The following is a 24657-nucleotide window of genomic DNA, read 5'->3' as shown; positions in this document are numbered from 1 at the left end:
TACATGAAAATGACATACTGTGAGCCTCAGACACCATTGTTTTCTCGTTCTTATGTAAAATCTAGATGAAAAACAGGCAAATCGAAACAAAACAGACTGTTACATTGCACACAGGATGATTAATGTGCACACCCCAAGCTGCATTTGATTGGCGAACAATGTTTCCTAGTGAGATTACAACAACCATCATTCAACCCCCTTATTTTTGAAGTTTATCTAAGCTTTTATTAAACTAACTAGACTTTTATTTTTAAAATGGGAGAGGCAGAGAGAGTAAAGCCCACTGTGTCATTTCTTTACATTGTTTTCTATACATTGATAAGCATCATGGACAGACGCCACATGGTGGTGCAGCTCTTCATGTCCGCTTTGTGATGGTCTTTAAAGTTGTAAGTTTCCTTATTTATTTATTTATTTGTTTGTTCATTTATTTATTTGTTTATTTGTTTGTTGTATTATATGTTTGGGGTGCCAGACAGAATTTGACAATATACAAACAATATACTGACTTTGATGATAGGACTCAAAAGAAAACAAGTGCACTTTTATTTGTTTTTCATGATTTCGTCACACTCAAAAATGAAAATTCTGTCATCATTTACTCACCATTGAATTATTTCAAACTAGTTTGAATTTTTGTGTTTGCTGTTGAACACAAAAGCTATATATAGTAGAAGAATGTTGGAAACCTATAACCATTGACTTCCATAGTCAAATAATTTTATTAGTTTTATTCTGTGAATGTCTGAGAACATTTCTTACAGTGCTTAAAATAAATCAGTACACCCCATTATGAAAATGATTATTTTTATCCATTTCTCAGTGAATATACGTAATTTATTTTCAGGCATTTGAACAAAACAGATTTATGAAACAAATATTTTTATTAAAATAATATTTTAGTCAACTTGGCGGTTCATTCCACTGTGGCAACCCCTGATTAATAAAGGGACTGAGCCGAAAAGAAAATGAATGAATAATATTTTAGTCACCGAACATAATACACTACAAAGTACAACATTTCAAGAAAATGATTTTTTATTTAATATTAACTTATAAATTTGGGTGTACTAATTTTGGACCATCACCATAAGTTTTTTTGTTTGCTTGGCTCTAGATTTGGCTTCAGTACTGACTAATCTAATATGTATGCACAAATATAATATTGTAAAGTTTCATTTAGAAAATCTTCATTTAAAAGAGAGATTTGTGACGGGTGTATTCATCTATGTTGAGCACTATAATACTGTAGATACATTTTATTTTACATCTTTAAAATATGCTTTTGTTTTTCTCTGATCAGACAGCCACAAATCGACATTTTAGTGTCACATGGATGAACATCACCAGAACAGCGAGTGTAATATCCAGCAGCAACCTCTCAGTCTCTCATCTCTTTTTTTTCTCTTTTTTTCCCTTCCCTCCATCTTCCTCTCTTCCTCTTCTGGCTAATGAGGCGTCCCTGCTTTGCATGTGTTTCCTGAAGCATTTAATCAGCTCTCCTCTGCTGTAGTAGAGAACAAACTAAATTTAAGCTTTCAGCGGTGGGTGCAGCCCCAAGGCAATCACACACTTGATAATAACCACTTCACTTTTGAATCAGAAGAGTTTGCGCTGCCTGCAGTATGAATGACTTTGGGCACCATGGGCACCCTAGAGCCGAAAAAAGAGGAGCGATTCTGCCCGTGTCTCCCGTAGATTGACTGACTGATTGATTTGGCTCTGCGGTGATGCTGGGGCCTCGTTATATTTTTATGTTTGACTGCCGTCGGCTCGCCTGGAAACAGACACTTCAAAGACATGTTTCATAACAGCAGGCAAGAATAAACACAATTATCATAGTAGGCAATTATCCAGGCATATTTTATGTGGCAATTAAACACCAAAAATGCTCCAATCTACTGACAAGCGTGCATATTTGATTGATATGTTTTGAACCAAACTCCAAAGGCTGCAATGGACCAGTTTTCAGTACTTTTCTGTTCTTTTCTAGTCATTAAGCATTGTGTAAATCTCCAGTATCATTTTAACCAATGGAGAAACACGCAGCGCTCTTTGTAAATCACAATAGAATTGTTCATCTGTGCCACCTCCTGTAAACAATGGGCTGAACCAATGGTTTCTCACTATCAGCATGTAGACAGTCTGCTCTTCCTCCAGTGCTGATAACAAATTCAAACGAAACAAAAAGCATTTTGTGGGCTATACTGCTAGTTACGCAAGCTTCCTAATTAAATTACCCTCATACAGCGATCAAATATGAATAATGGTGTATGATCTTTTAAGCATAATTAACTTCCACATTTTTAACCATTCATTGTAACATTGTGGTTGTGTTATTATTTCCACAACCACTATTACTGCTACTTCCACTACTAATAATAAATGTAACAATAGCAATAATATGGTAAGAGAGATTCAGTGCTCAGCAGATATAAGTACACCCCTCACAAATCTATCTTTTACATTCATATTTTTAATAGGAAGCTCTGCAATATTATATTTGTGCATATACATTAGATTAGTCAGTACTTAAACCAAATCTAGAGCTTATCTAACAAAATAACTTACGATAACGGTCCAAAAACTAGTACATCCAAATTTATATGTTATAGAAAAATATTAAATACATATTTTTAAAAAGAGGAAAAATCAAGAGAAGCAAAAAAGAAGAAAAATTTAGTTGAAATTTTGTAGGTTCGAATTTCTTTTTTGCAATATTTTGAATTTAATTGTATTATATTTCATTTTCTAAATATGTTTGGCGACTAAAATATTATTTTATTAAATATATCTGTTTAATAAATCTGTTTTGTTTAAATGCACCAAAATACATTGCCTATATTCACTGAGAAATGGAGAAAAATATTCATTTTCAAAATAGAGTGTACTCAATTATGCGGAGCACTGCATATAGTGACACTTTACAATGTTTTATTAGCATGGCATGAGTCGTATTTATTAATGTTAGTTATTGCACAAACACTTTCCTTTTATACATAAACAATTGATAAATACTGTAATAATGTATTGCTCTCTATTACGTCATGTTATTTAAAGTAATAACAATATAGCCTTATTATAATCAGTTACCAAATGTAGGGAATTTTAATAAATCTTGCTGTTCATTTTAACTAAATCTATAACTATTATCTTATATTAGTGATTTAAATAAATGTATGTAAAATATAAATTCTAGATGCATTTTTAAAAATTAAACCGCACTAGAATTATTTAAACATCTGGTATTATCTGGTCATTTTAAAGGCACAATATGTACTGTATGTATTACTGCCAGAGGGTGCATATTCAAAACAAACAAAGCTGTAGTTTGAAGACACTGTGACTGATTGTGGAATCATGGAAGCTGTGGTCTTCGTTACATCCTATTGAGCTCATGTTCATGCATGAGCTAACGTATTCAAAACTTATTATCATGGCAGTGTGAAGCAGAGTAAAGCTGAAAGCTGAAATAAGAGTGCTGAAGCAATTTCTTATGAGAGGCGACTTTAATGCGGCACGAAAACAGAAAAGCTTTTATTATGCCACAATCCACTGCTTATGGTCATGCACTACCTGACAAAAGTCTTGTCACCTATCCAAGTTTTTGGAACAACAAATAATAACTTGGCTTGTAGTTGATCACTTGGTATCAGAAATGTCTTATATGAAAGGCAAAGCCCTCTAGATTGCGTATATATTACCTAAAGAAAATATGATCATGGTGCAGTAGAAAAAGAGTGAATATTGTGTATGACTCCCATGAGATTGGAGGACTGCATCCATACCTCTCTGCAATGACTCAAGTATCTTATTAATAAAGTCATCTAGAATGGCAAAGAAAATGTTCTTGCAGGACTCTGAGTTCATCAAGATTCTTTGGAATTCATCTTCAATGCCTCCTTCGTCATCTTACTCCCCCATGCTCAATAATGTTCATACTGGTAACTGGGCTGGCCAATCGTGGAGCAGCTTGACCTTCTTTGCTTTCAGGAACTATGATGTGAAGGCCGAAGTAAGAGGAGCGCTATCCTGCTGAAGAATTTGCCCTCTCCTGTGGTTTGTAATGTAATGGGCAGCACAAATGTCTTGATACCTCAGGCTGTTGATGCTGCAATCCACTCAACAGATCTCTCGCATACCCCCATACTGGATATAATCCCAAACCATGATTTTTTTTCTTCAATAAATTTGACTAATTTCTCTGATAATCTTGAGTCCATGTGGGTTACAATAAATCTTGTGCAGTATTTGTAATGATTAGGATGCAGTTCAACAGATGATTCATCAGGAAAATCTACCTTCTGCCACTTTTTCAAATGATCAACTAGAAGTCAAGTTATTATTTGTTGCTCTTACATCTGGGATCGACAACAAGACTTTTGTCAGGTAGTGTAGATGCAGTACAGTTTTATCATTTTAAATACATATTTAGGTTTTGCTTTTTTTGGACATTCTTCAAAACATCTTAGATAATGTAAGAACATAATTAAGCAAAATATATAACACTATTAAAATAGCCAAAATACACTAAAATAAAGTCTTAAATACTGTGCCTTTAAGCCAAAAAAAAGTGAATGGCTGCTTCATTAAAAGCTCCCTCATTTTTGCGGCAACAGTTTACAGTTTCAGCTGTAAAACAGAATCCCTAAAAATGTAAATGAACGTAGAAAATACAATAACGAAAGCCTAATTCAAAACACCTGTTGATGCTCTAAATAAGACTAAAAATAACACTGCTGCAACAATGTTGAGCTCTTGCCATAGAGGAACTGAAATAAGGGATGGTTCTAGAGCGCTATGGACGGCAGGAGGCGGAGTTTCTTTTGTGCTTCCTAGCAGGGTATTCTGTACTCTGAAATAACACAAAAATCAATACCTTAGTCAGCACTCGGCAGAGCAACCACATCAATTCCAACTCCATTGAAACTAGCTTCAAATAATCTGTCTGCACTCTGTGGCTGTTGAAATGAACTTGTGATTACGGTACATGATGAATGCCAGTCAGACCCTCGCGACCTTTAGCAGAAAGACAGTAAAACGATGATGTGGCAGATCTCGAAGCAATACCAAGGGTAAAGCTTCTACCCAGTGTGTTGAACGAACAGTTGAGATGATTTTCTCTCGGCAAGTGCTTTAATTGATGATAGAAGAGAGCGCACAAATTATTCTGAAGGTCAGGGAATTTTAACCAAGTATTTGTTTTACAACCAGAGCAGCGGATTGTTCTGGAAAGCCCTTATTTTCTGCTCTTCCAAATATGAATACTTCTTCTTGCATTTGCAGAAAATGGTGGATTCCGTGCAAAGATGTATGACATCACCCAGCATCCCTTTTTCAAGCGAGGGATTGCTGTGCTGGTTTTAGCACAGTCTGTCCTCCTGTCTGTTAAGGTGAGGAGGCCTACAGCTACTAAACACCATTATGTTGTACAACATCAGTTCTGAAAAACTTGCAACATTCATTAAATTCAATGTTTGTTCATTCGCGTTATCCTTTATTTTATTGACGAAAGTACAAAGATGTCAGATGTTCTACAGACCCAAATAAATAGCATTCTGCAAATATAAACAAATTCTGATTTAAAAGGCTCTATTTTAATGATCTATGCGCAAAGTCTAAAGTGAATGGAACAAAAGCATTAAGGTCATGTCCGAATCCACTTTTGAGGTTTTAAAGATGGAAAAATACAGTTTGCGCCATGGCGCATGGTGTAAGGCTTGTGCTTATTCTCTTAATGAGTTATGAGTGTGTTTTGAGCATAACATGCATCAAACCAATCAGTCTCATCTCCCATTCCCTTTAAGAGTCAGTTGTATCATGCCATGGCGCATTTGCTATTTACATGGCGGATTTTGTAAGTGGAAAAACTGAACGCTTTACTAGCAAGAAAACAGTTAAACAGACCCTCTGCATGAGGATAAAGAATGAGCCTCCACCATTCGGCCTCTTCACTTTCTCTTTACTTTTACTCTTTACTTTACTCATTTACTTTCGTGGATAAGGAAACGGTGGAAACATCCATTAGCCTATATATTTAATTTTGTTTGTTAAGCGTAAAGATTTGTTTCAAAACTATTTCTAAATGCAGTTCTAATTTCCAGCAAACGAATAAATGAAAAGAAAAATGAAGTGTGGTCAAAAAAACTTGGTTATATCCAAACACACATCCTATTCTTATGCCTTAGATGGTGATGCATACAACTCCAAAAATCTAAGCTTGTTTTTATTAAAACAAATATAAATATGCATATAATAAATGATACTTAAAGTGCAAATTGTCATGGATAAACTAAAAAAAGTCCCCCAGACATGAAGAAGGCATGGTGGCAGTGTTTTTTTTATCTATGTAGTAAACAATAATTTTTGTAACATTTAATTCTTTTTTTCATATGTAAAAAAAAAAAATATTTGTGTATTGCTGTAAATCCTGTGTGTATTAAGTGTTTGAACCTGCATTGACACATAACTAACATGCTCTGTGCTGGAATTTAGACAAGCTTTTACTTGGTCAATAGCGTGGTGTATATCAGTTTCTCAGAATAGCAACGCGCCAACAAATGCCTTGACACACCTCCTTTATAGACCAGCACACCCATGAGTCCACAACATAGCGCAAATGGATTTGCTATTTAAACAACGGGGTGCAAAACATGAAAATTAGGGTTGCGCTGGTCTAAAAATAGCAACAAATCGTGCAAATATTGCAAAGGGTGTATGACAGGGCCAAACTGTTACTACAAAGGCACGTTTAACAGCTTAAAATCTTAATGTAAATAACTTAGTCTTGAATTATTTGGTCTCATCATGACTTAAGTCACAAAGTGATGATTCATGATCTAGCTTTGCTTGAAAACCCTGAGATGCTCTTTTTTCATAGCTCACATTTTACCAGATCACCTGCTTACTGTTTTGATTCTGTCGTCTATTTAATATGGACATTGTTAACCTTTCAATTCAATTTTTATTATTATTATTTTTTTGAGTGTGTTAAAGCCATCAAAATGTGTTTATATTGACAAAATACATTTTAGTTTGTCAATAAAAAATACTAAACATATTTTCTTTGTATTTTTGCCAGTTAAATAAATGTTAAATTGAATTAGCCAGTTGAATTTTTTAAAATGGTGTCATTTTTTTCTAAAGTTGGTGTTAAATCTTAGCATTACAACAATAAATGTTATTGTTTTCCTTGTGTTTCAGTGGGATGAGCTTGGTGCAGTTACTTTTCCCTTGGCCACAATGTCGGTGGTTTTCACTTTCATTTTTGTTCTGGAGGTAAATATATAGTACATTGTGTGTAGTACAGTCTCATGTTCTGTTTCTTGTTCTTTCATGAGTGAGACCAAGCGATATATTTTTCACACACACACACACACACACACGTGCACAAATTTAATTCACCAGAGGCCTCACAGTTCACAAGGTCTTTTGGAAATATTGTGTGGTCATGACATAATGAAATTTGCTGTGCCGCAGGTGACTATGAAGCTGATAGCCATGTCACCAGCTGGATACTGGCAGAGCAGGAGGAACAGATATGACCTACTCGTCACGTCCCTTGGGCTCATATGGATCATTCTGCACTTCGCTTTACAGGTACAGTCTAATATATCTTGCATTTTAAACAAAGGGAGTTTTAGCTGAATTTTTTTGTTTTTTTGTACAATTAAGGTAATTAATTAAGGTAATCTTTTTATGAAAAGGCCAAAAAGACTAAATGTTTTCAGTTCACATAGTCAAATGTGTCACAAAAAATAGCACACCTGATTCTAATAATAGAAGTATTTTGATGTCATTTTAATTTGAACACACTTGACTCAAATATTTACCTTAAAATTACCTAGACATAATTTGCATAGAAAATCCAAATGTAAGTTTAAAAATAGACCAAAATTATGCAAAGTAACATTCATTCATTTTCTTTTCGGCTTAGTCCCTTTATTAATCAGGGGTTGCCACAGCGGAATGAACCGCCTATTTATCCAGCTTATGTTTTACGTAGCGGATGCCCTTCCAGCTGCAACCCAGTACTGGGAAACACCCATACATTGTTATTCAGAAACATACACTACGGACAGTTTAGCTTACCCAATTCCCCTAAAACAAAGGTTATTAGAGATTATTATTACTCTGTAATAACTACTCTGATCTCTTTCCTCAGAATGCTTACACATACATGATGGGCACCTGTGTGATAGTATTCAGATTTTTCACCATATGCGGAAAGCATGTAAGTACGCATGAATTGATATGCTTCAATAAAGTTTTTATGCTAAACGCAACATAAAATGCACACATATCTACTTCAAACCTGACTGTGCATTTGTATTTACAGGTGACGTTAAAGATGCTTCTGCTAACAGTGGTCGTCAGCATGTACAAGAGTTTCTTCATTATCGTGGGCATGTTTTTGCTGCTGCTGTGCTACGCTTTCGCCGGCGTCGTCCTTTTTGGCACCGTCAAATACGGAGAGAACATTAACAGGTGAGCTTTTCTTACGCATGGAGGTGATGTTTGGATTGTGTCTGCGTGCCAGAACTCAGATTTGTAACACATTCTACTACAACCTGCGGCGCTGATATAATTGGTGCCGTCTAAATGTTTTGCTACAGTGCCCTTGCTTGCGTTTGGGGGAATCAATTTTCAGGTACAGCTGACAGCTTGAGAAGAAGCGACTCTGCGTGAGACCTTACCTTTTCCTCTTTCGCCAACAGACACGCAAACTTCTCCACCGCAGCGAAAGCCATCATCGTACTCATTCGAATAGTCACAGGTGAAGACTGGAATAAGATCATGCATGACTGCATGGTAAGAGATTGGATGTCAGCGCCGTTTTGCCTGCTAGCAAGTGTCATTTCTGTGATAATCATAACATAAAAAAGGACTGGTTAGAATAGAATTGCATAATTATATTTCATCTAGTTTTTTTTTATTTGACATGCTTCTGAATTGTTGTGTAAATTCTGCAATATTGCAATTTAGGTTTTTTATTAGTGTTCAAAAGTTTCAGTCAAATGATTTTGTATTTATTAAGAAATTCATATTTTTGTTCAGCAGTTTAATGACACAATAATGTATAAATTATAATATAATTGCATTATTTTTTTGGTATTTATCTTCAGGAAATGACTGAAGGAAACAATATCATGTTATTATAACAATTGAATGTGGCAATAAGTGTGCATTTACACCGTGGCCATATTCATCAATGTAAACACAAGAAAACAACATTAGTGTTATACTAGACACTGTAAACAGGTCATTTCCAGCCACTAGACTTTTTTGACAGGGTATTCCAGTGTAAAATAATGACAGATGTGAAAGTATGTTGTGGGACTGCTATACAGAAGTTATAATTAAGGATTATAAAAAGCTAAATTCAGCGGTTTTTATGTTAGCTTTTTTTTTTTTTTTAACATATGCTTGTTTGTCGTAAAAATGACAAAATACTCATTTGTGCATCTCCTAAATTCCGTGTGCAGCCATGCTGCTGTTTTAGATGGTGTATTCTGGGAAATGTTCCTACCCCTCTACGCCTTTAAACTAAAGAGAATTGGGAAAGGGGTAAGGGGAATGGCTAAGAGGTAGAATTGGGATTGGGCTATATTCTTTTCTGGTTCAGGTCTGATAACATTTCCTCCAAATGTAAAAACTGTCATTTAGTTCTTGCTGTGATAATCACCATAAAAACTTAAACAATTCAGTTAAATAGGATTGCTTATTGAACTGTAGAGCATTTTGCAAATTAGTATTAGTATCCAGTATTAGTTACAAAAACTTACAAAACTATTAACAAAACTACTGTTTAAAAGTTTGGATTTTGTATGATTTGGAATGAATCAAATTAGTTAATTAAAAGTGAAATTAAAAACTTTCTATGTCACATTCTGTTGAGGTTTAGATCTAACATCATATCTTCCAAATTTCAAATAAAATACTGTAGTGTCATTTGGTGCTCACTGTAAAGATCATCAAAAAGGGACCCGTCATGCCCGTTTTTAAAAAATGTGAAATAAGTCCCTAGAGTGTGTATGTGAGGTTTCAGCTCAAAATATCTCGCAGATCATTTTTTATAGCTCTTGAAAATAGGATTTGATCCACAATATGTGTCATTTTGGTGTTTGCTGCTATAAATGCAAATTAGATTATGCTCCTGACCCTCTTATAAGAAGAAGATGGAGTTACAAACACCTACTGAATGCTGCTTCTCACTCAGTTGTGTCTATGCCAATGAGGGATTATCAATAATGGGCAGGACTTTCCCTATTCCATGATGTGTACAACAGGAAGATCTCAGTCAACGTGTTTCTGGAGAAAAATAGAATGAACTGATTTAGCCACACAACTGTGTTTAAACAGTAGCTCTTTAAACAAAACAGTAAACAAATCAGTTAAATGTTCATTCATTTTCCTTCAGCTTAGTCTCTTAATTATCAGGGGTTGCCACAGCGGAATGAACTGCCAAATATTCCAACATATGTTTTACGCAGCGGATGCCCTTCCAGCTGCAGCACAGAACTATAAAGCACCCATGTACTCTTACATTCACACACACACTCATACAGTACAGCCAATTTAGTTCATCCAGTTCACTTATAGTGCATGTCTTTGGACTGTGGGGGAAACCGGAGGAAACCCACAGGAAGAACATGCAAACTCCACACAGAAATAATGCCAACTGGCCCAGCTGAGACTTGAACCAGCGACCTTCTTGCTGTGAGGCGACTACAAACCACTCAGCCACAGTGCCGCCTCCAGTTAAATGTACCAAATGGATTCTCAAATATAACTGTACAGTATCTGGTTTTATTCGACACTCTTCTAAATGTTTTATTTGAACCCAATCCATCATGTGCTGACGCTGTTTGTTTATGGGTCGCTCAGGTGCAACCGCCGTTCTGCACCCCAGACAAACATCGCTACTGGGAGACGGACTGCGGCAACTACGCTGGAGCCCTCATTTACTTCTGCTCCTTCTATGTCATCATCGCTTACATCATGCTCAACCTGCTCGTAGGTAAGCAGATCTTTGGCTTCTTTTAGCGCCGACACAATATCCTGTTCCATCTCTCAGGCTGCCATCTCATTTCCTCCTGTTTCAGAGGCTAGACAAAACCAGCTCATAAAACACACCGCTCATTCCTCTTCCTGACGTCCTTCCATGTTTATTATCTGGCTGTTTTTCTCAGAACAGAGCGATTCCTCCTTCTGGAAGCGTCTCTGTGAGCTCAGCACTGGTCACTGCTGAATATGAATGAGGCTTTGAATCACTTTGGGTCAAAGCCAGTTTATTCTCTGTCTCTATTGCTTTTGGTTCATGGGCTGTGTGGAGATAGCGCACATTTTGTGGTCAGCGCTCTGTGTTGTAGACTAATCAGAATGGATTTTTTTAGAATGCCTTATACCAATTTGAAAACGGGATGCAGAATTGCAGTTCGAATTTGAAAGTAATGAATTCAGTGAAAGCTTTGAAGTTTAAAGAGGTTAAACACACACAAAAATGCTTTCACTGAATTGTTGTTTGGTAAATATTACAGTTTTTCTTTGAACTATTGTTCAAAAGTTTAGTTTCATTGTTTTTTTTAATTTAGCCATTTAATTTATCACAAGTGGCAGTGATATTATATGAAACATTATATTATATTACATTATAGTATATGAAAGTTTCATTTGTCAAATAAATTCAATTATGGTTTAGGTCTTAATCTGATGACATGTTGAATATATATATATATATATATATATATATATATATATATATATATATATATATATATATACATATATATATATATACATATATATATACATATATATATATATATATATATATATATATATATATATATATATATATATATATATATATATAAACAGTTGAAATCAGAATTATTAGCCCCCCTGTTTATTTTTTCCCCTGTTTTCTGTTTAACAGAGAGATTTTTTTTCAACACATTTCTAAACATAAAAGTTTTAATAACTTATTTCTAATAACTGATTTATTTTATCTTTGCCATGATGACAGTAAATAATATTTTACTACATATTTTTCAAGACATTTCTATACAGCTTAAAGTGACATTTAAAGGCTTAATTAGGTTAACTAGGCAGGTTAGGGTAATTAGTCTACAGAACAAACCGTCGTTATATATAATAAGTTGCCTATCGAAAAAAAAAATTGCTTAAATGGGCCAATAATTTTGTCCTTAAAAGGTGTTTAAAACATTTAAAACTGCTTTTATTCTAGTCGAAATGAAACAAATAAGACTTTCTCCAGAAGAAAAAATATTATCAGACATACTGTGAAAATTTCCTTGCTCTGTTAAACATCATGTGGGAAATATTTAAAAAGGAAAAAAACACTCAAAGGGGGGCTAATAATTCTGATTTCAACTGTGTATATATATATATATATATATATATATATATATATATATATATATATATATATATATATATATATATATATATATATATTATTTATTTGAAATATGAAATATGTCAACCACTGATATTTAAGGGCATAAGCCAAAAGAATCAATAAATAATAATATATATCAAAAATAAAAATATGAGAAGAATTTTTTCAGAAAATAACAAATTGTCAGAATAAAGGTCTTTGAATGATGAAGTCTGAAATTTTTGTATGCGTTTTTTTTATTATTATTATTTCCGATGTGTTCGATGCGTATTAATTTATCTATTACAAAAAAACGCAAAACCTATCGGAGTCAGTTCAAGCAGTGATGCTTTGTTCTCCTCTCCAAAGTAGACAAAGGAATAGGCTGCATATTGTGTTCATCCAATAGTGCATAGAGGAAGAAGAGTTCAGTTCTTTATCAAAGAGCTGTGCTGGATTATCCCGAAATGCAAAGTTTATTTCAGGAAATCAGTGGAATTTTGATACATTGCTTGTAATGCTTCTCACATTCACGTACGTAAACAAATCCTGAGCAGAGTGGCAGTACCTACAGATATGGCCTTTAGAAATGAGTGTCTCAGGGAAGAGAATGCCATGACTAACAGCGGTTAGCCGCAGCACTTGAGAAATTCTCTGACTCAGGAAATACATTAGCAGTAGGGGGCAGCCGAGCTTTATTCTCAGTAGTGGCCAGTTCTGAAGGCGGTCGACTTAACGCTCACAGGTGGCTGTTTCTCCGTGGAAGGTGGAGGTGTTTTATCCAAATTTTGTTCATATTTCTTAAAATCTAATACAATGCTGCACCTGGGATAGGTGTGTTTATTGTTTTCTTATAAGAAAACTAGTTTTATTTTAGACACAGTATTGCTGACTCGCAACAGCCATATTACAGTTTTGACTGTAGGCCTACATACAAAACTTCACAGAGCTCAGTTAAATGTTCTTTAAGTAGTTATCCATAAACTGTCAAAGCCAAAATGAATGGTGAAATACAGGCTTTATTTAATTTAATATAGTTTAAATAAATAAATAAATAAACTATAATGTAATAGCCTATATAGACTAAGCAAATATAACCTATTTTTTAAATTAATAAATAAGCTATTTTCTGAAAAATGGCCAAGTCCATGTTTATTCCATTGACTTAAACCCAAATAAGTATATTCCTACCTTAAAACTTAAATAGGCTGTTAATAATGAATATAAATAAACGATAAATAACTTTTTTTGTGAAAGCACAAGAGAATATTGCAGAAGTGCTGTTATGAAGTGTGTGGTCTCAAATGACTAACGATTGTGCATTACAACAACACAGACATCATAATAGATGGCGACTGCGTTGATGTGTTGAAGCAATGGACCGAAAGCAGACCATGCTTTATATTATCATGTCTGTGGGCAGTACATCAAATGTATGGACATACACAAACCAAGCAGCAGCAGGGCAGAGGTGCGTCAGTCACAGAATCCAGCATAGAGGGGTTCTCAACTGTCCATCATATTCTGTCTTTATTTTATGCACTGTGTTTGTCATAAAGTTCTCTGTAGCTCAATTGAAGGCATTCTGCATTTAACTTTTCTCTTGTATGGTGGCTCTGAAGTGTCAAAACGCTCTCAAAGCACTTTTTCGGATGCGAAAAATGGAAAAAAAATCTAACCCAGTTCGGATTTTTTTATCACAGGCAAACGTTTCGGAGGCAGTGTGTCAATACGACTAACACAACGTGATGTTGAATTTATTTTTTAACGTGCGAAAATTACAGACAAAAATTTCAGACTCCGTGTGCAATAACCTTTATAAATTGTTGCAATATTATTTATATTATTTGGAGTTATTCCAAGCATTTCTTTCTTTCTTTCTATCTTTCTTTCTTTAATATTTGCCTTAACATTCAATTCAATTAACATTCAATTTTGTCAAGGTATTTTTTATGAACACTTCTCATTGTTATTATGATTCACTAGCTATACCAGCTTCAAACCAGCACTGACTACCTTAAACCACCATGCCAGTTTTAGTTTCAAGTAGGCCATTAAATGCAAGAAATTTAATTTGTAATATGTAATTTAATTTGTAATATGCCATATACAGTTGAAGTCAAAATTATTAGCCCCCCTTTGAATTTTTTTCTTTTTTAAATATTTCCGTTTAACAGAGCAAGGAAATTTTCACAGTATGTCTGATAATATTTTTTCTTCTGGAGAAAGTCTTATTTGTTTTATTTCGGCTAAATTAAAAGCAGTTTTTAATTTTTTTAAAAACATTTTAAGGTCAAAATTATCAGCCCCTTTAAGCTAGATTTTCTTTCAATAGTTTACAGAACAAACCATCATTATACAATAACTTGCCTAATTCCCCTAACCTGCCTAGTTAACCTAATTAACATAGTTAAGCCTTTATATGTCACTTTAAGCTGTATAGAAGTGTCTTTAACAATATCTAGTCAAATATTATTTACTGTCATCATGGCAAAGATAAAATAAATCAGCTATCAGAAATGAGTTATTAAAACTATTATGTTTAGAAATGTGTTGAAAAAAATCTTCTCTCCGTTAAACAGAAATTGAGGGAAAAAATAAACAGAGTGCTAATAATTCAGGGGGGCTATTAATTCTGACTTCAATTGTAATCAATTGAAACATTTGAATGTGAGGTTCATCTCCACCACAGCAAGTGTGTACAAGCCAAGCATTATCATGGTCACTCCTCTTCAGAGCATGTTTTCAGCCACACTCTTCAGTAAAGTAAGCCAAACCAAAAGCAAAGCCAACCCTAATCACTTCATCTCTCCCTCAGCCATCATTGTGGAGAATTTCTCTTTGTTCTACTCCACCGAAGAGGACCAGTTGCTAAGCTACAACGACCTGCGTCACTTCCAGATCATCTGGAACATGGTGGATGACAAGCGGGAGGTGAGGAGGAGGGACCTGCCTGTGATCAGCGCCTGTCGGTGGGGATGATTTTCAGTTAATGCTCTCCGCAGACGCAAATGAATGAATCACACGCATCCACATTCTCACCTCCAGAGTAATTGGAGGTTATTACTGCCTGTCACAGATTGCGAGAGGTGTTGAGCTGTCATCTTCATTAGGGAGAAACAGCCTTATTGAGAGCAGCAGAGAGAAGTGCGTGCGGATTTGACCTCCCCCCGTAGGATCAGTAATATCTGCTCATCTAGATGAGTTCAATGAGGCACACCAGTCATTTTCTGGCCCTAATGAATCAAACCGCAGTACTGGGATCAGTTAGAAACACTTCAGGCTGCCACAGCTGAGCACAGGAAATACTGGGTCTAAAATTAGAGACACAAGCTCTGCTTCCAAAACTAGTGAGCTTCCTTGACATCTGTTAGACTTCTAAGACAGGAACCTCAAACTGCTGATTTGGAACACTCTGCAGAGCCAACAAGTAATTGTAGTAAAAATCTTAATCTTAACACAAATTAACCATGGCTTTATTATAGTAAAAGTGCAATAACCATGATTGTCTTTTAATCAAATGTTTTGGGCAATTATGCACCTTATGTCCTGATCTGTGGTGGTTAAAATGTACAGTATCCACTTTATTAGGTACACCTGTCCAACTGCTTGTTAACTCAAATTTTCAATCAGCCAATCACACGGCAGCAACTCAGTGCATTTAGGCATGAAGACATGGTCAAGATGATCTGCTGCAGTTCAAACTAAGCATCAGAATGGGGAAGAAAGGTGATTTAAGTGACTTTGAACATGGCTGGTCTGAGTATTTCAGAAATTGATGATCTACTGGGATTTTCATGCACGGCAGAACCATCTCTAGGGTTTACAGAGAATGGTCAGAAAAAGAGAAAATATCCAGTGGGTGGCAGTTCTGTGGGCACAAATGCCTTGTTTATGCTAGAGGTCAGAGGAGAATGGCCAGACTGGTTCCAGCTGCTAGAAAGGCAACAGTAACTCAAATAACCACTCATTACAACTGAGGTATGCAGAAGAGCATCTCTGAACACACAACATGCCCAACCTTGAGGCAGATGGGCTACAGCAGCAGAAGACCACACCGGGTGCCACTGCTGTCAGCTAAGAACAGGAAACTGAGGCTACAATGAGCACAGGCTCACCAAAATTAAGACAATAGAAGATTGGAAAAATGTTGCCTGTTCTGATGAGACTCAATTTCTGCTGCGACATTCAAATGGTACGGTCAGAATTTGGCATCAACAACATGAAAGCATGAATCCATCCTGCCTGTTATCAACGGTTTAGGCTGGGGGTGGTGGTGTAGTGGTGTGAGGGATGTTTTCTTGGCACACTTTGAACCCATTAGTACAAATTTAGCATCGTGTCAATGCCACAGCCTACCTGAGTATTGTTGCTGACCATGTCCATCCCTTTATGACCACAGTGTACCCATCTTCTGTTGGCTACATCCAGCAGGATAACATGCCATGTCATAAAGTGCGAATCATCTCAGACTGGTTTCCTAAACACTGTATTCCAATGGCCTCCACAGTCACCAGATCTCAATCCAATAGAGAACCTTTGGGATGTGGTGGAATGGGAGATTCACATTATGGATGTGCAGCTGACAAATCTGCAGCAACTGCGTGATGCTATCATGTCAATATGGACCAAAATCTCTGAGGAATATTTTCAGTACCATGTTGAATCTATGCCATGAAGCATTAAGGCAGTTCTGAAGGCAAAAGGGGGTCCAACCCAGTTCTAGTAAGGTGTATCTAATAAAGTGGCCAGTGAGTGTATACTGCATATATAATTTGTATTTTTGGCAACAACATATTTTAGCAGAACACTAATTAAACATGAGTATGTCAGCCTTCCAAAACTATTTTGGATGAAACCAAAAATAAAAGCATATTGCTAATGCTAGACAAATGGAACAATACTGTAAAGCTCATAAAAAGAGTTGACTCAAAAATGAAAATGTACTCTCTATTCACTCACCCTCAAGTGGTTACAAACCTTTGAGTTTTTGAACACAAAATACTTTGTTTTAAAAAATGTTACAAACTTGTAACCATTGAATTCCACATTAGAACAAACAAATACTATGGAGGTCAATGGTTATAGGTTTCCATCATTTTTCAGAATATAATCTTTTTTGTTCATCAGAATAAAGAAACTCAAACAGGTTTGGAACGAGTGTACATTGTGTAAATGATGACAGAATGTTTAGTTTTGGATGAACTATCCGTTAAAGGCATTAAACTATTGCTGATGATAGTAATTATTTACAGTAGATACAGAAACAGAGCAATCATTTAAGAATTGTCTTATATTGTTTAGCCTAGGAATTTATTATTAGGATAAGGTTTGTGAATCCAGCACCTGCTATTTAAATAAACTAAAATTTGTAACACAGGGAGTGATTCCCACCTCTCGGGTGAAGTTTCTGCTCCGTCTGCTGAGAGGTCGTCTGGAAGTGGATCTGGACAAAGACAAGCTTCTCTTTAAACACATGTGTTATGAGATGGAGCGTCTGCACAATGGAGGAGACGTTACCTTTCATGATGTACTGAGGTTAGAAAAGAAAAAGCCTGCTATAAATTCTAGCACATTATTTACTGTAATAACTCAGACTACATAAGATCTTCTTTCCCAGCCCAAAAACAGATAGCACTGAAAGGGTCATACTGTACTATCATCACTGCTGTATTGTAGATGTTCTGTGGCCTATATGAAGTCATGTATGATTTTGTGTGTGTGTGTGTTTCAGCATGCTGTCGTATCGCTCAGTTGATATCCGCAAGAGTCTTCAGCTGGAGGAGCTGTTGGCGAGAGAGCAGCTTGAATACACTATAGAGGAGGAAGTGGCCAAACAAACCATCCGCATGTGGTTGAAGAAGTGCCTGAAACGCATCAGAGCCGTGAGTCCATACAAACACGCATCGTAGCCGTGTTAGGGCATATTCGTAATAATGAAACCTTCTCGAGATTAAAGTCATTATAATTTGAGATTTCAAGAAAATCTACGAAATAAAATGTTGAGAATAAAAACATTAAATTCTAAGAACTGTGTTCATAAGTTTCAGGCCAAATTTGGTGGTGCAGTGTCCTCAATCAAATGACGGCACTTCCATGTACCCAGTGTATGCACTTATTTACCAGAGAAACTTTAGTCATTTGGCTACCATGTCTGAAAAATAAATACTAACTAGAAAAGTAAAGTTCATGGACAAAGTTTATTTGTGGCTTGAGAAAGCCTAGTCTGAAAATGTGAAGTAGCTTTAAAGTTGAATTAATTGAAGTAGTTTTTAAGAAGTTTGAAACAGTCGGCTTAAATAGATAACTACATATATGTTAGCATGTTTCTAGTATGGATTAGTATATTGTTAGCATTAATTGGTATGTTATTAGCATGTCCAATGTAAAGTCAATGGCAGTTTTGTTTACAATAGAAGTCAATAGAACAGTTGCTAGGGTGCCGTAAGTGGTTGCTAGGGTGTGGCTAGTAAGTTGAAAGGTCATCAGTGACCAGATTGGTAGTCTGATTGGTATTAAATAAGCCTAGCCTTAAGTCTGTATGACAGTCTGGTGCAAAATTTTGGGGTCACAACGTTTGGTGCAATGTTAAGTCAATGGGACTTTTCCGAATTTTCCAGGGTCAGTTTTCGGAAAACCGTAAGTCTGATCAGTTGGAAAAGATATAGCATTCCGAGTCAGACCAGTTTGGAGTTAGTTTGGTGGTTGGTCTTGGAGGAGATGCATATAGAAATTAGTCTCAGAAGAAGTTTATGTAGTATAACAATATGTTGGCTTTCTCAAGCCACCATAATAATAAGAGAGACTATAGCTGCATCCCAAATGGCACACCCCTTCCGCTATGTGAGCAAAACTGCGGTCGTTGAGTGCGTGAAGTGTCCATCATTCCACACTTCATTTTACACTTATTATTTTTAGAGTTTTCAGTGTGAACGCACTACTTACACTATTATACTACAATATGATGTAGAATAGTGCATAAGTATGCCATTTGGGACTGAGAATGCTGAGCTCATAACAAAATATCTTATTAAACTATTGTTCCTTTACACAGAAAACCTGTGATGGTAAATTGAAAGTATAAGTGAGAAACAGCACTGCTCATTTAAAAGCACATTCAGCAGCTCCCCGACACACGAAAATGATGTACGACATAAATTTAGCATCAGCGGACAATACAATGATGGGATTGGGATTAAATAAACAGTTCTTACAGTTGTACAATCCACATTAACCAATTCAGCAGGACCACGTTGAACAGTGCCTCTGTGTTTTTACAACTTATTTTTTGGTTTATTCTCAACATATTTCAACATTTTCCTCAAACTGTAAAAAAAGTTTCTCAAAACACTGACATTAATCTGAATTAAATCAATTTACTATTTCATCATTTTACTTAAAATGTAATGAGTATAATATCGCTTATTAATGACTTAAATCTCCAACTCATTTTTGTAGAAGGCTGAAAAGCTTTATTGTCCACTGTTAACAAGATTTATTTATGTATTGCTTTTCAGTTTACTCTAATATCCAACAATGCATGTAACAAATACAAAGACTTTAACCTCCTAGGGCTTGAGTGTCCACATACATGGACAGCACATTTTAGCTCTTAAGTGGTTATTTAAAATACTTTGAATGTTTTAGATTTTGTTACAGAAATACAGTGTCATCCTGCAACTGTTTTGCAGCATATGAAATATCCTAAACAATATTTTAACTGTCCAAAATGGGGAAAAATGCTGTTTTTACTCTCTGATAGTCAAAGCAAGTTCAAAAATAAAATGTCTATTATATATGCATTAAAAAAATTCAGGAAAAAGAGATTTATGTAAATTCAGACCAGGAGTCCACATATATGGACATCATTTTTCTCTAAAAATACATAATATCAAAAGATGATACTTAGATTTTTATTCTAATTAGGTACCAATAAGCCCAAATAGCAAAGAGAAATAAAAAAATGCATGTAAAAAAAAAACACCTTAGGCCTTAAGAGGTTAAAGTGGCTGGAGATGGTGTATTCCAATTGACATGTCTCCTAAAATGTAAAAGACTGCTGTTAGAATTCTCATAGAACCAGTCAGTGCCTATTTAATGTTATTTGAGCATTATTGACATTTATTGGACAGAATTTGTTACTGAAATATGTTTGAAAAATGATTGCATTACATTAGAGATTTGTTTTGGTCATACTGTATGCTGCATTGCATCTACATGGCAACTCATTCTCATTAGATTATAAGTAGACTGTTAGGTTGGGGTTAGGGTAAGTGTAAATTGACATGTACTTGCAAAGTTTTTTTATAGTCAGTTAAATGTCTGTTGAAGGAGCAAAAGAATAAAGTGTTACCTTTGTTTTTTTTCTTCATTCATAGTAATAGATGTAAATAATAAACAGATATCTAAAACAGTCTCCTGGAGTGGTTCTATTTATTTGGCCAGCGAGTGAACTGATTTCCTTGAAAGAGACTTTGATATCTCTTCTCACAATGAAATCTGATTTGAGCAGGAAATCACAATTAGGTGCATTCAGCCTGCGATGTGAACAAAGTCAAAGCTCTAAAACACAGATGCACAGATAGGATAGAGTTGCTTGGCTGTAGTCGCTTTGCTTTTACTGCAGCAGAATTAGACTAGATGCTGATATTAGACATGCAGAATGAGCTGAATGAAAGCATCTTCCTCTTCTAGAAGCAGCAGCAGTCATGCAGCATCATCCTCAGTCTGAGAGAGAGTCAACAGCAAGACCTGCGGAGGCTGCTCAACCCCCCCAGCATCGAGACCACTGTCCCCAGCGAGGACACCAACACACACAACCAGGACAACCCCACCCAGCCTGAGGTAAACAGAGCAGTGCGGACGCTTCTGTGTGCTCTTCAGTCAGATGAAGTGCTTTGAACGCATGTTTCTGGTTGTGTCCCAGCAGAACAGCGGCCTGCAGACGTTACTGAGCCCCACTCTGTCAGACCGCAGTGGATACAGACAGGACTCTGCTGATCGACCCCAGAGGAAGCTGGGACAGTGGAGACTTCCAGCAGGTTTAAAGCTTTTATTATTAAAAATGAGGGATAGAACATAAAGTATAAAGTGACATCCTATACTAAATAAAGATTGCTTGTAATAGCAATAAAATCTTAAATAGATCTCATATATTTTTCCAAAAAATGTCTCATAAATGCTGTAGTATTGTTCATTCTTAGTTCTGATGCATTTAATTACAGTAATATCAAATAGAATTCACTGATTTCACATAGAGTTCACAATGTTGATGCTAAATACTAATCAAATTCAGTGGTGTTTTTTATTTAAAGTAGAAGATATAATTAACTGTTATAATTACATTTACATTTTAGAAGTATTTTAGATTCCCAAAGTGAATACTTTAAATGTTCATGTTGTTTCTTCATTTAATATTGACCAATTCCACATTAAAAAATCTTTAGAAACCTGACACAGAAATGGAAGACACAGAAAACCATTTGTGAATGCAAATGTTCTTATGTAAACACCAACAGTACTTCTAAATCCAGAAAAGGACAGTGAATCTATTCCTACCTGTAATAACTTTTATCAGTGTCAAAAAATTCAACATTCAGTCTGAAAAAAGCATGAGGTGGTGGTTGTTTTTCAGTGATTCATTCATTCGGCTTGGTCTCTTATTTATCAGGGGTCACAGTGAACTGACATGTTTTTCAATTTTCTCATAGCTTAAATGTTAAATTGTTATCATTACATAATATTTCTTACAATTTCATCAAAAACGACAGCTTTCTGTTAACAGATCCAGAGGAATCATACATGAAATAAAAGTCTACAAAGTCAAATAATAGCTTTGTGTGCTTAACAGAATAACTTGATGTCTTTATTCATATAAAATGTTAGCACAATAATGTGAGTTCATTATTCAATTTGGCCATCTATCAAAGAGTCCTACATACATAGGAAAGAAAAGGAATATATAATATGTCCCATATACACTACCTAACAAAAGTCTTGTCTCCTATCCGCGTTTTAGGAACAACAAATAATAACTTGACTTCTAGTTGATCATTTGGCATCAGAAATGGCTTATATGAAAGGCAAAGGCCTCTAGATTATGCTTATATTACCTAAATAAAATATGATCATGCCTTAATTTTCAATTATTTAATTAGGACAGTAAGGTCTGACTTTGCTTGGACAAAAGTCTTGTCACTTAACAGAATTAATGTACAGTATAGAATATAAAGTCATGGTGCAGTGGAAAAAGAATTCATATTGTGTATGACTCACATGAGCTTGGAGGATCCATGCATCCATACATCTCTACAATGACTCAGATAACTTATTAATAAAGTCATCTGGAATGGCAAAGAAAGCGTTCTCGCAGGACTCTCAGAGTTCATCAAGATTCTTTGGATTCATCTTCAATGCCTTCTCCATCTTACCCCAAACATGCTCAATAATGTTCATGTCTGGTGACTGGGCTGGCCAATCTAGGAGTACTTTGACCTTTTCTGCTTTCAAGAAATTTGATGTGGAGGCTGAGGGATGAGAATGAGAGCTATCCTGCTGAAGAATTTGCCCTCTCCTGTTGTTTGTAATGTAATGGGCAGCGCAAATGTTTTGATACTTTCTGCCACTTTTCTAAATTATCAACTAGAAGTCAAGTTATTATTTGTTGCTCTTTTTATATAAATCAAAATATCAACTTCAGTATATATTAAATCAGAATGCCAAATTCCCTTTGTTTTAGTTTTTTTAAAAAGCTGTGTCAAGATTAAAACAAAAGGAACCAATGAACCGCTTATTGTCGATATCTCACATTAATGATCCCGTGTTACATTCTGATTGGTGTATTTTTCTGTGGTCTATTGCTCTAATGTAATTTATATGACGGGGATTAAACAATGGTCTCTGTCTTGCCTTGTCATTTAATGCCCATGTACTGAACTTATATTAGTCAATTATGCCTACTAGGTTTATACAGATGTTCATTCTATGGCACATCTAAGTGTGACCCATTTTTAAATATAAATGAAATAGTCAATTTTGGCATCAGAATGCCAAATTTCCCTTGGTTTAAAAAAGAAAATGTTTGAAAAGAGCTGTTTATGGGTAATTATTCTCCATGTTGATGTGTGTATGTGCATGTTTGTTTCTCAGGCCGCACGAGTGTAAAGTCCATGGTGTGTAAGATGAACCCGGTGACTGACGAGGCATCCTCAGGCTCTGAAGTTAAGAAGTGGTGGACACGTCAACTGACTGTGGAAAGTGATGAAAGTGGAGACGACCTCATTGATATCTGAAGCCTAAATCCATTATTCTGTTCTTGTATTAGATTCATGTAGGTGTTCCTACTCTGCATTAAACTGATAGCTCACCCAGAAATGAACTTTTGGTCATCATTTACTCATCCAGCTGTTTGAGTTTCTTTCTTCTGTTGAACCAAAGGAAGAGACACTGAAGAATGTTGAAAAATGGATGTTGATGGCTGCTTTTTTTTTTTACCCCCTCAACATTCTTTAGTATATCTTGTTTTGTGTTCAACAGAAGAGAGAAATTCATGAACATTTACAATCACTTGCATGTGAGTAAATGGAGTGGACACTTTCATTTTGGGGTGAACTATAGCTTTAAGCGTCTCCTGCACCCAATCAAACCACTTTGCTTAATTAAAAACTTACAGTAATGACTGGTTTAACCCATGTTAATGCTCACTCTACAGTGTTGGAAATTTCTCAGTGAGCATTGAAAAATGTGATGAACGAGCAGCTGAAATGCGTCCTCAGGAAGTTTATGTAATGTAATCCAAGTCTAAAATAATCTGCAATTCAATGGTTAGCCATGCGACGCACCTAACCGAAGCCATAGCGTTCTCTTTGTTTGTTTGTCTTTGTGCCAACGTCATTTGTCTTCATTACATGGGTGTTTAAGCTCCACAATGATCTTGTGTTGTACACTGTGGGCTTACAGCTCATCAAATGCAAACACTTGCAGACGTTACTGCGTGGCAAGACAGTGAATGTAAGTGTATTATTATGTGTGTCTTTGTGATTGTGACTTTTCCAGATGATTTAAATATTATAAGATGCTTAAGTTATAACTGAAATAATATATTGAAATACTCTACTTAATATATTTTGTACAGATTTGAAGCAGTTTATTGCGTGCTTTTAAATTAAAAGTGTGATATTAGCAGAAGTGCTGGAGTTGTTCTTGAAGCAGTTTGAAAAGAAGTGTGCACATATAAAGAAATTATTACATAGAGA

The 24657-nt window shown here is 35.5% G+C and overlaps 1 protein-coding gene across 5 annotated transcripts in view; it reads left to right on the top strand.

Moving 5' to 3' along the window:
- The window catches only part of nalcn (sodium leak channel, non-selective), a 157902-nt gene extending 133262 nt beyond the window's left edge, over nucleotides 1-24640 (top strand). For 4 of the 5 annotated variants that reach the window (XM_056465471.1, XM_056465468.1, XM_056465470.1 and 1 more), the window contains 13 exons: nucleotides 5287-5393; nucleotides 7204-7278; nucleotides 7480-7599; nucleotides 8165-8233; nucleotides 8339-8487; nucleotides 8718-8811; nucleotides 10888-11020; nucleotides 15222-15337; nucleotides 17784-17941; nucleotides 18138-18288; nucleotides 21098-21247; nucleotides 21330-21444; nucleotides 23552-24640. In XM_056465471.1, coding sequence (XP_056321446.1) covers nucleotides 5287-5393; nucleotides 7204-7278; nucleotides 7480-7599; nucleotides 8165-8233; nucleotides 8339-8487; nucleotides 8718-8811; nucleotides 10888-11020; nucleotides 15222-15337; nucleotides 17784-17941; nucleotides 18138-18288; nucleotides 21098-21247; nucleotides 21330-21444; nucleotides 23552-23694 — 1580 coding nt within the window. In that variant the 3' untranslated portion in view covers nucleotides 23695-24640. The remainder of the gene's footprint in view (nucleotides 1-5286; nucleotides 5394-7203; nucleotides 7279-7479; nucleotides 7600-8164; nucleotides 8234-8338; nucleotides 8488-8717; nucleotides 8812-10887; nucleotides 11021-15221; nucleotides 15338-17783; nucleotides 17942-18137; nucleotides 18289-21097; nucleotides 21248-21329; nucleotides 21445-23551) is intronic. The other variant, XM_056465469.1, reaches the window with a different exon arrangement.
- The last annotated feature ends 17 nt before the right edge of the window (nucleotides 24641-24657 follow it).

This window comes from Danio aesculapii, chromosome 9 (genome assembly GCF_903798145.1).
Source record: "Danio aesculapii chromosome 9, fDanAes4.1, whole genome shotgun sequence".
NCBI lineage: Eukaryota > Metazoa > Chordata > Actinopteri > Cypriniformes > Danionidae > Danio > Danio aesculapii.
The sequence above is the reverse complement of the archived record's forward strand: the minus strand, read 5'-3'. Positions and strand labels throughout refer to the sequence as shown.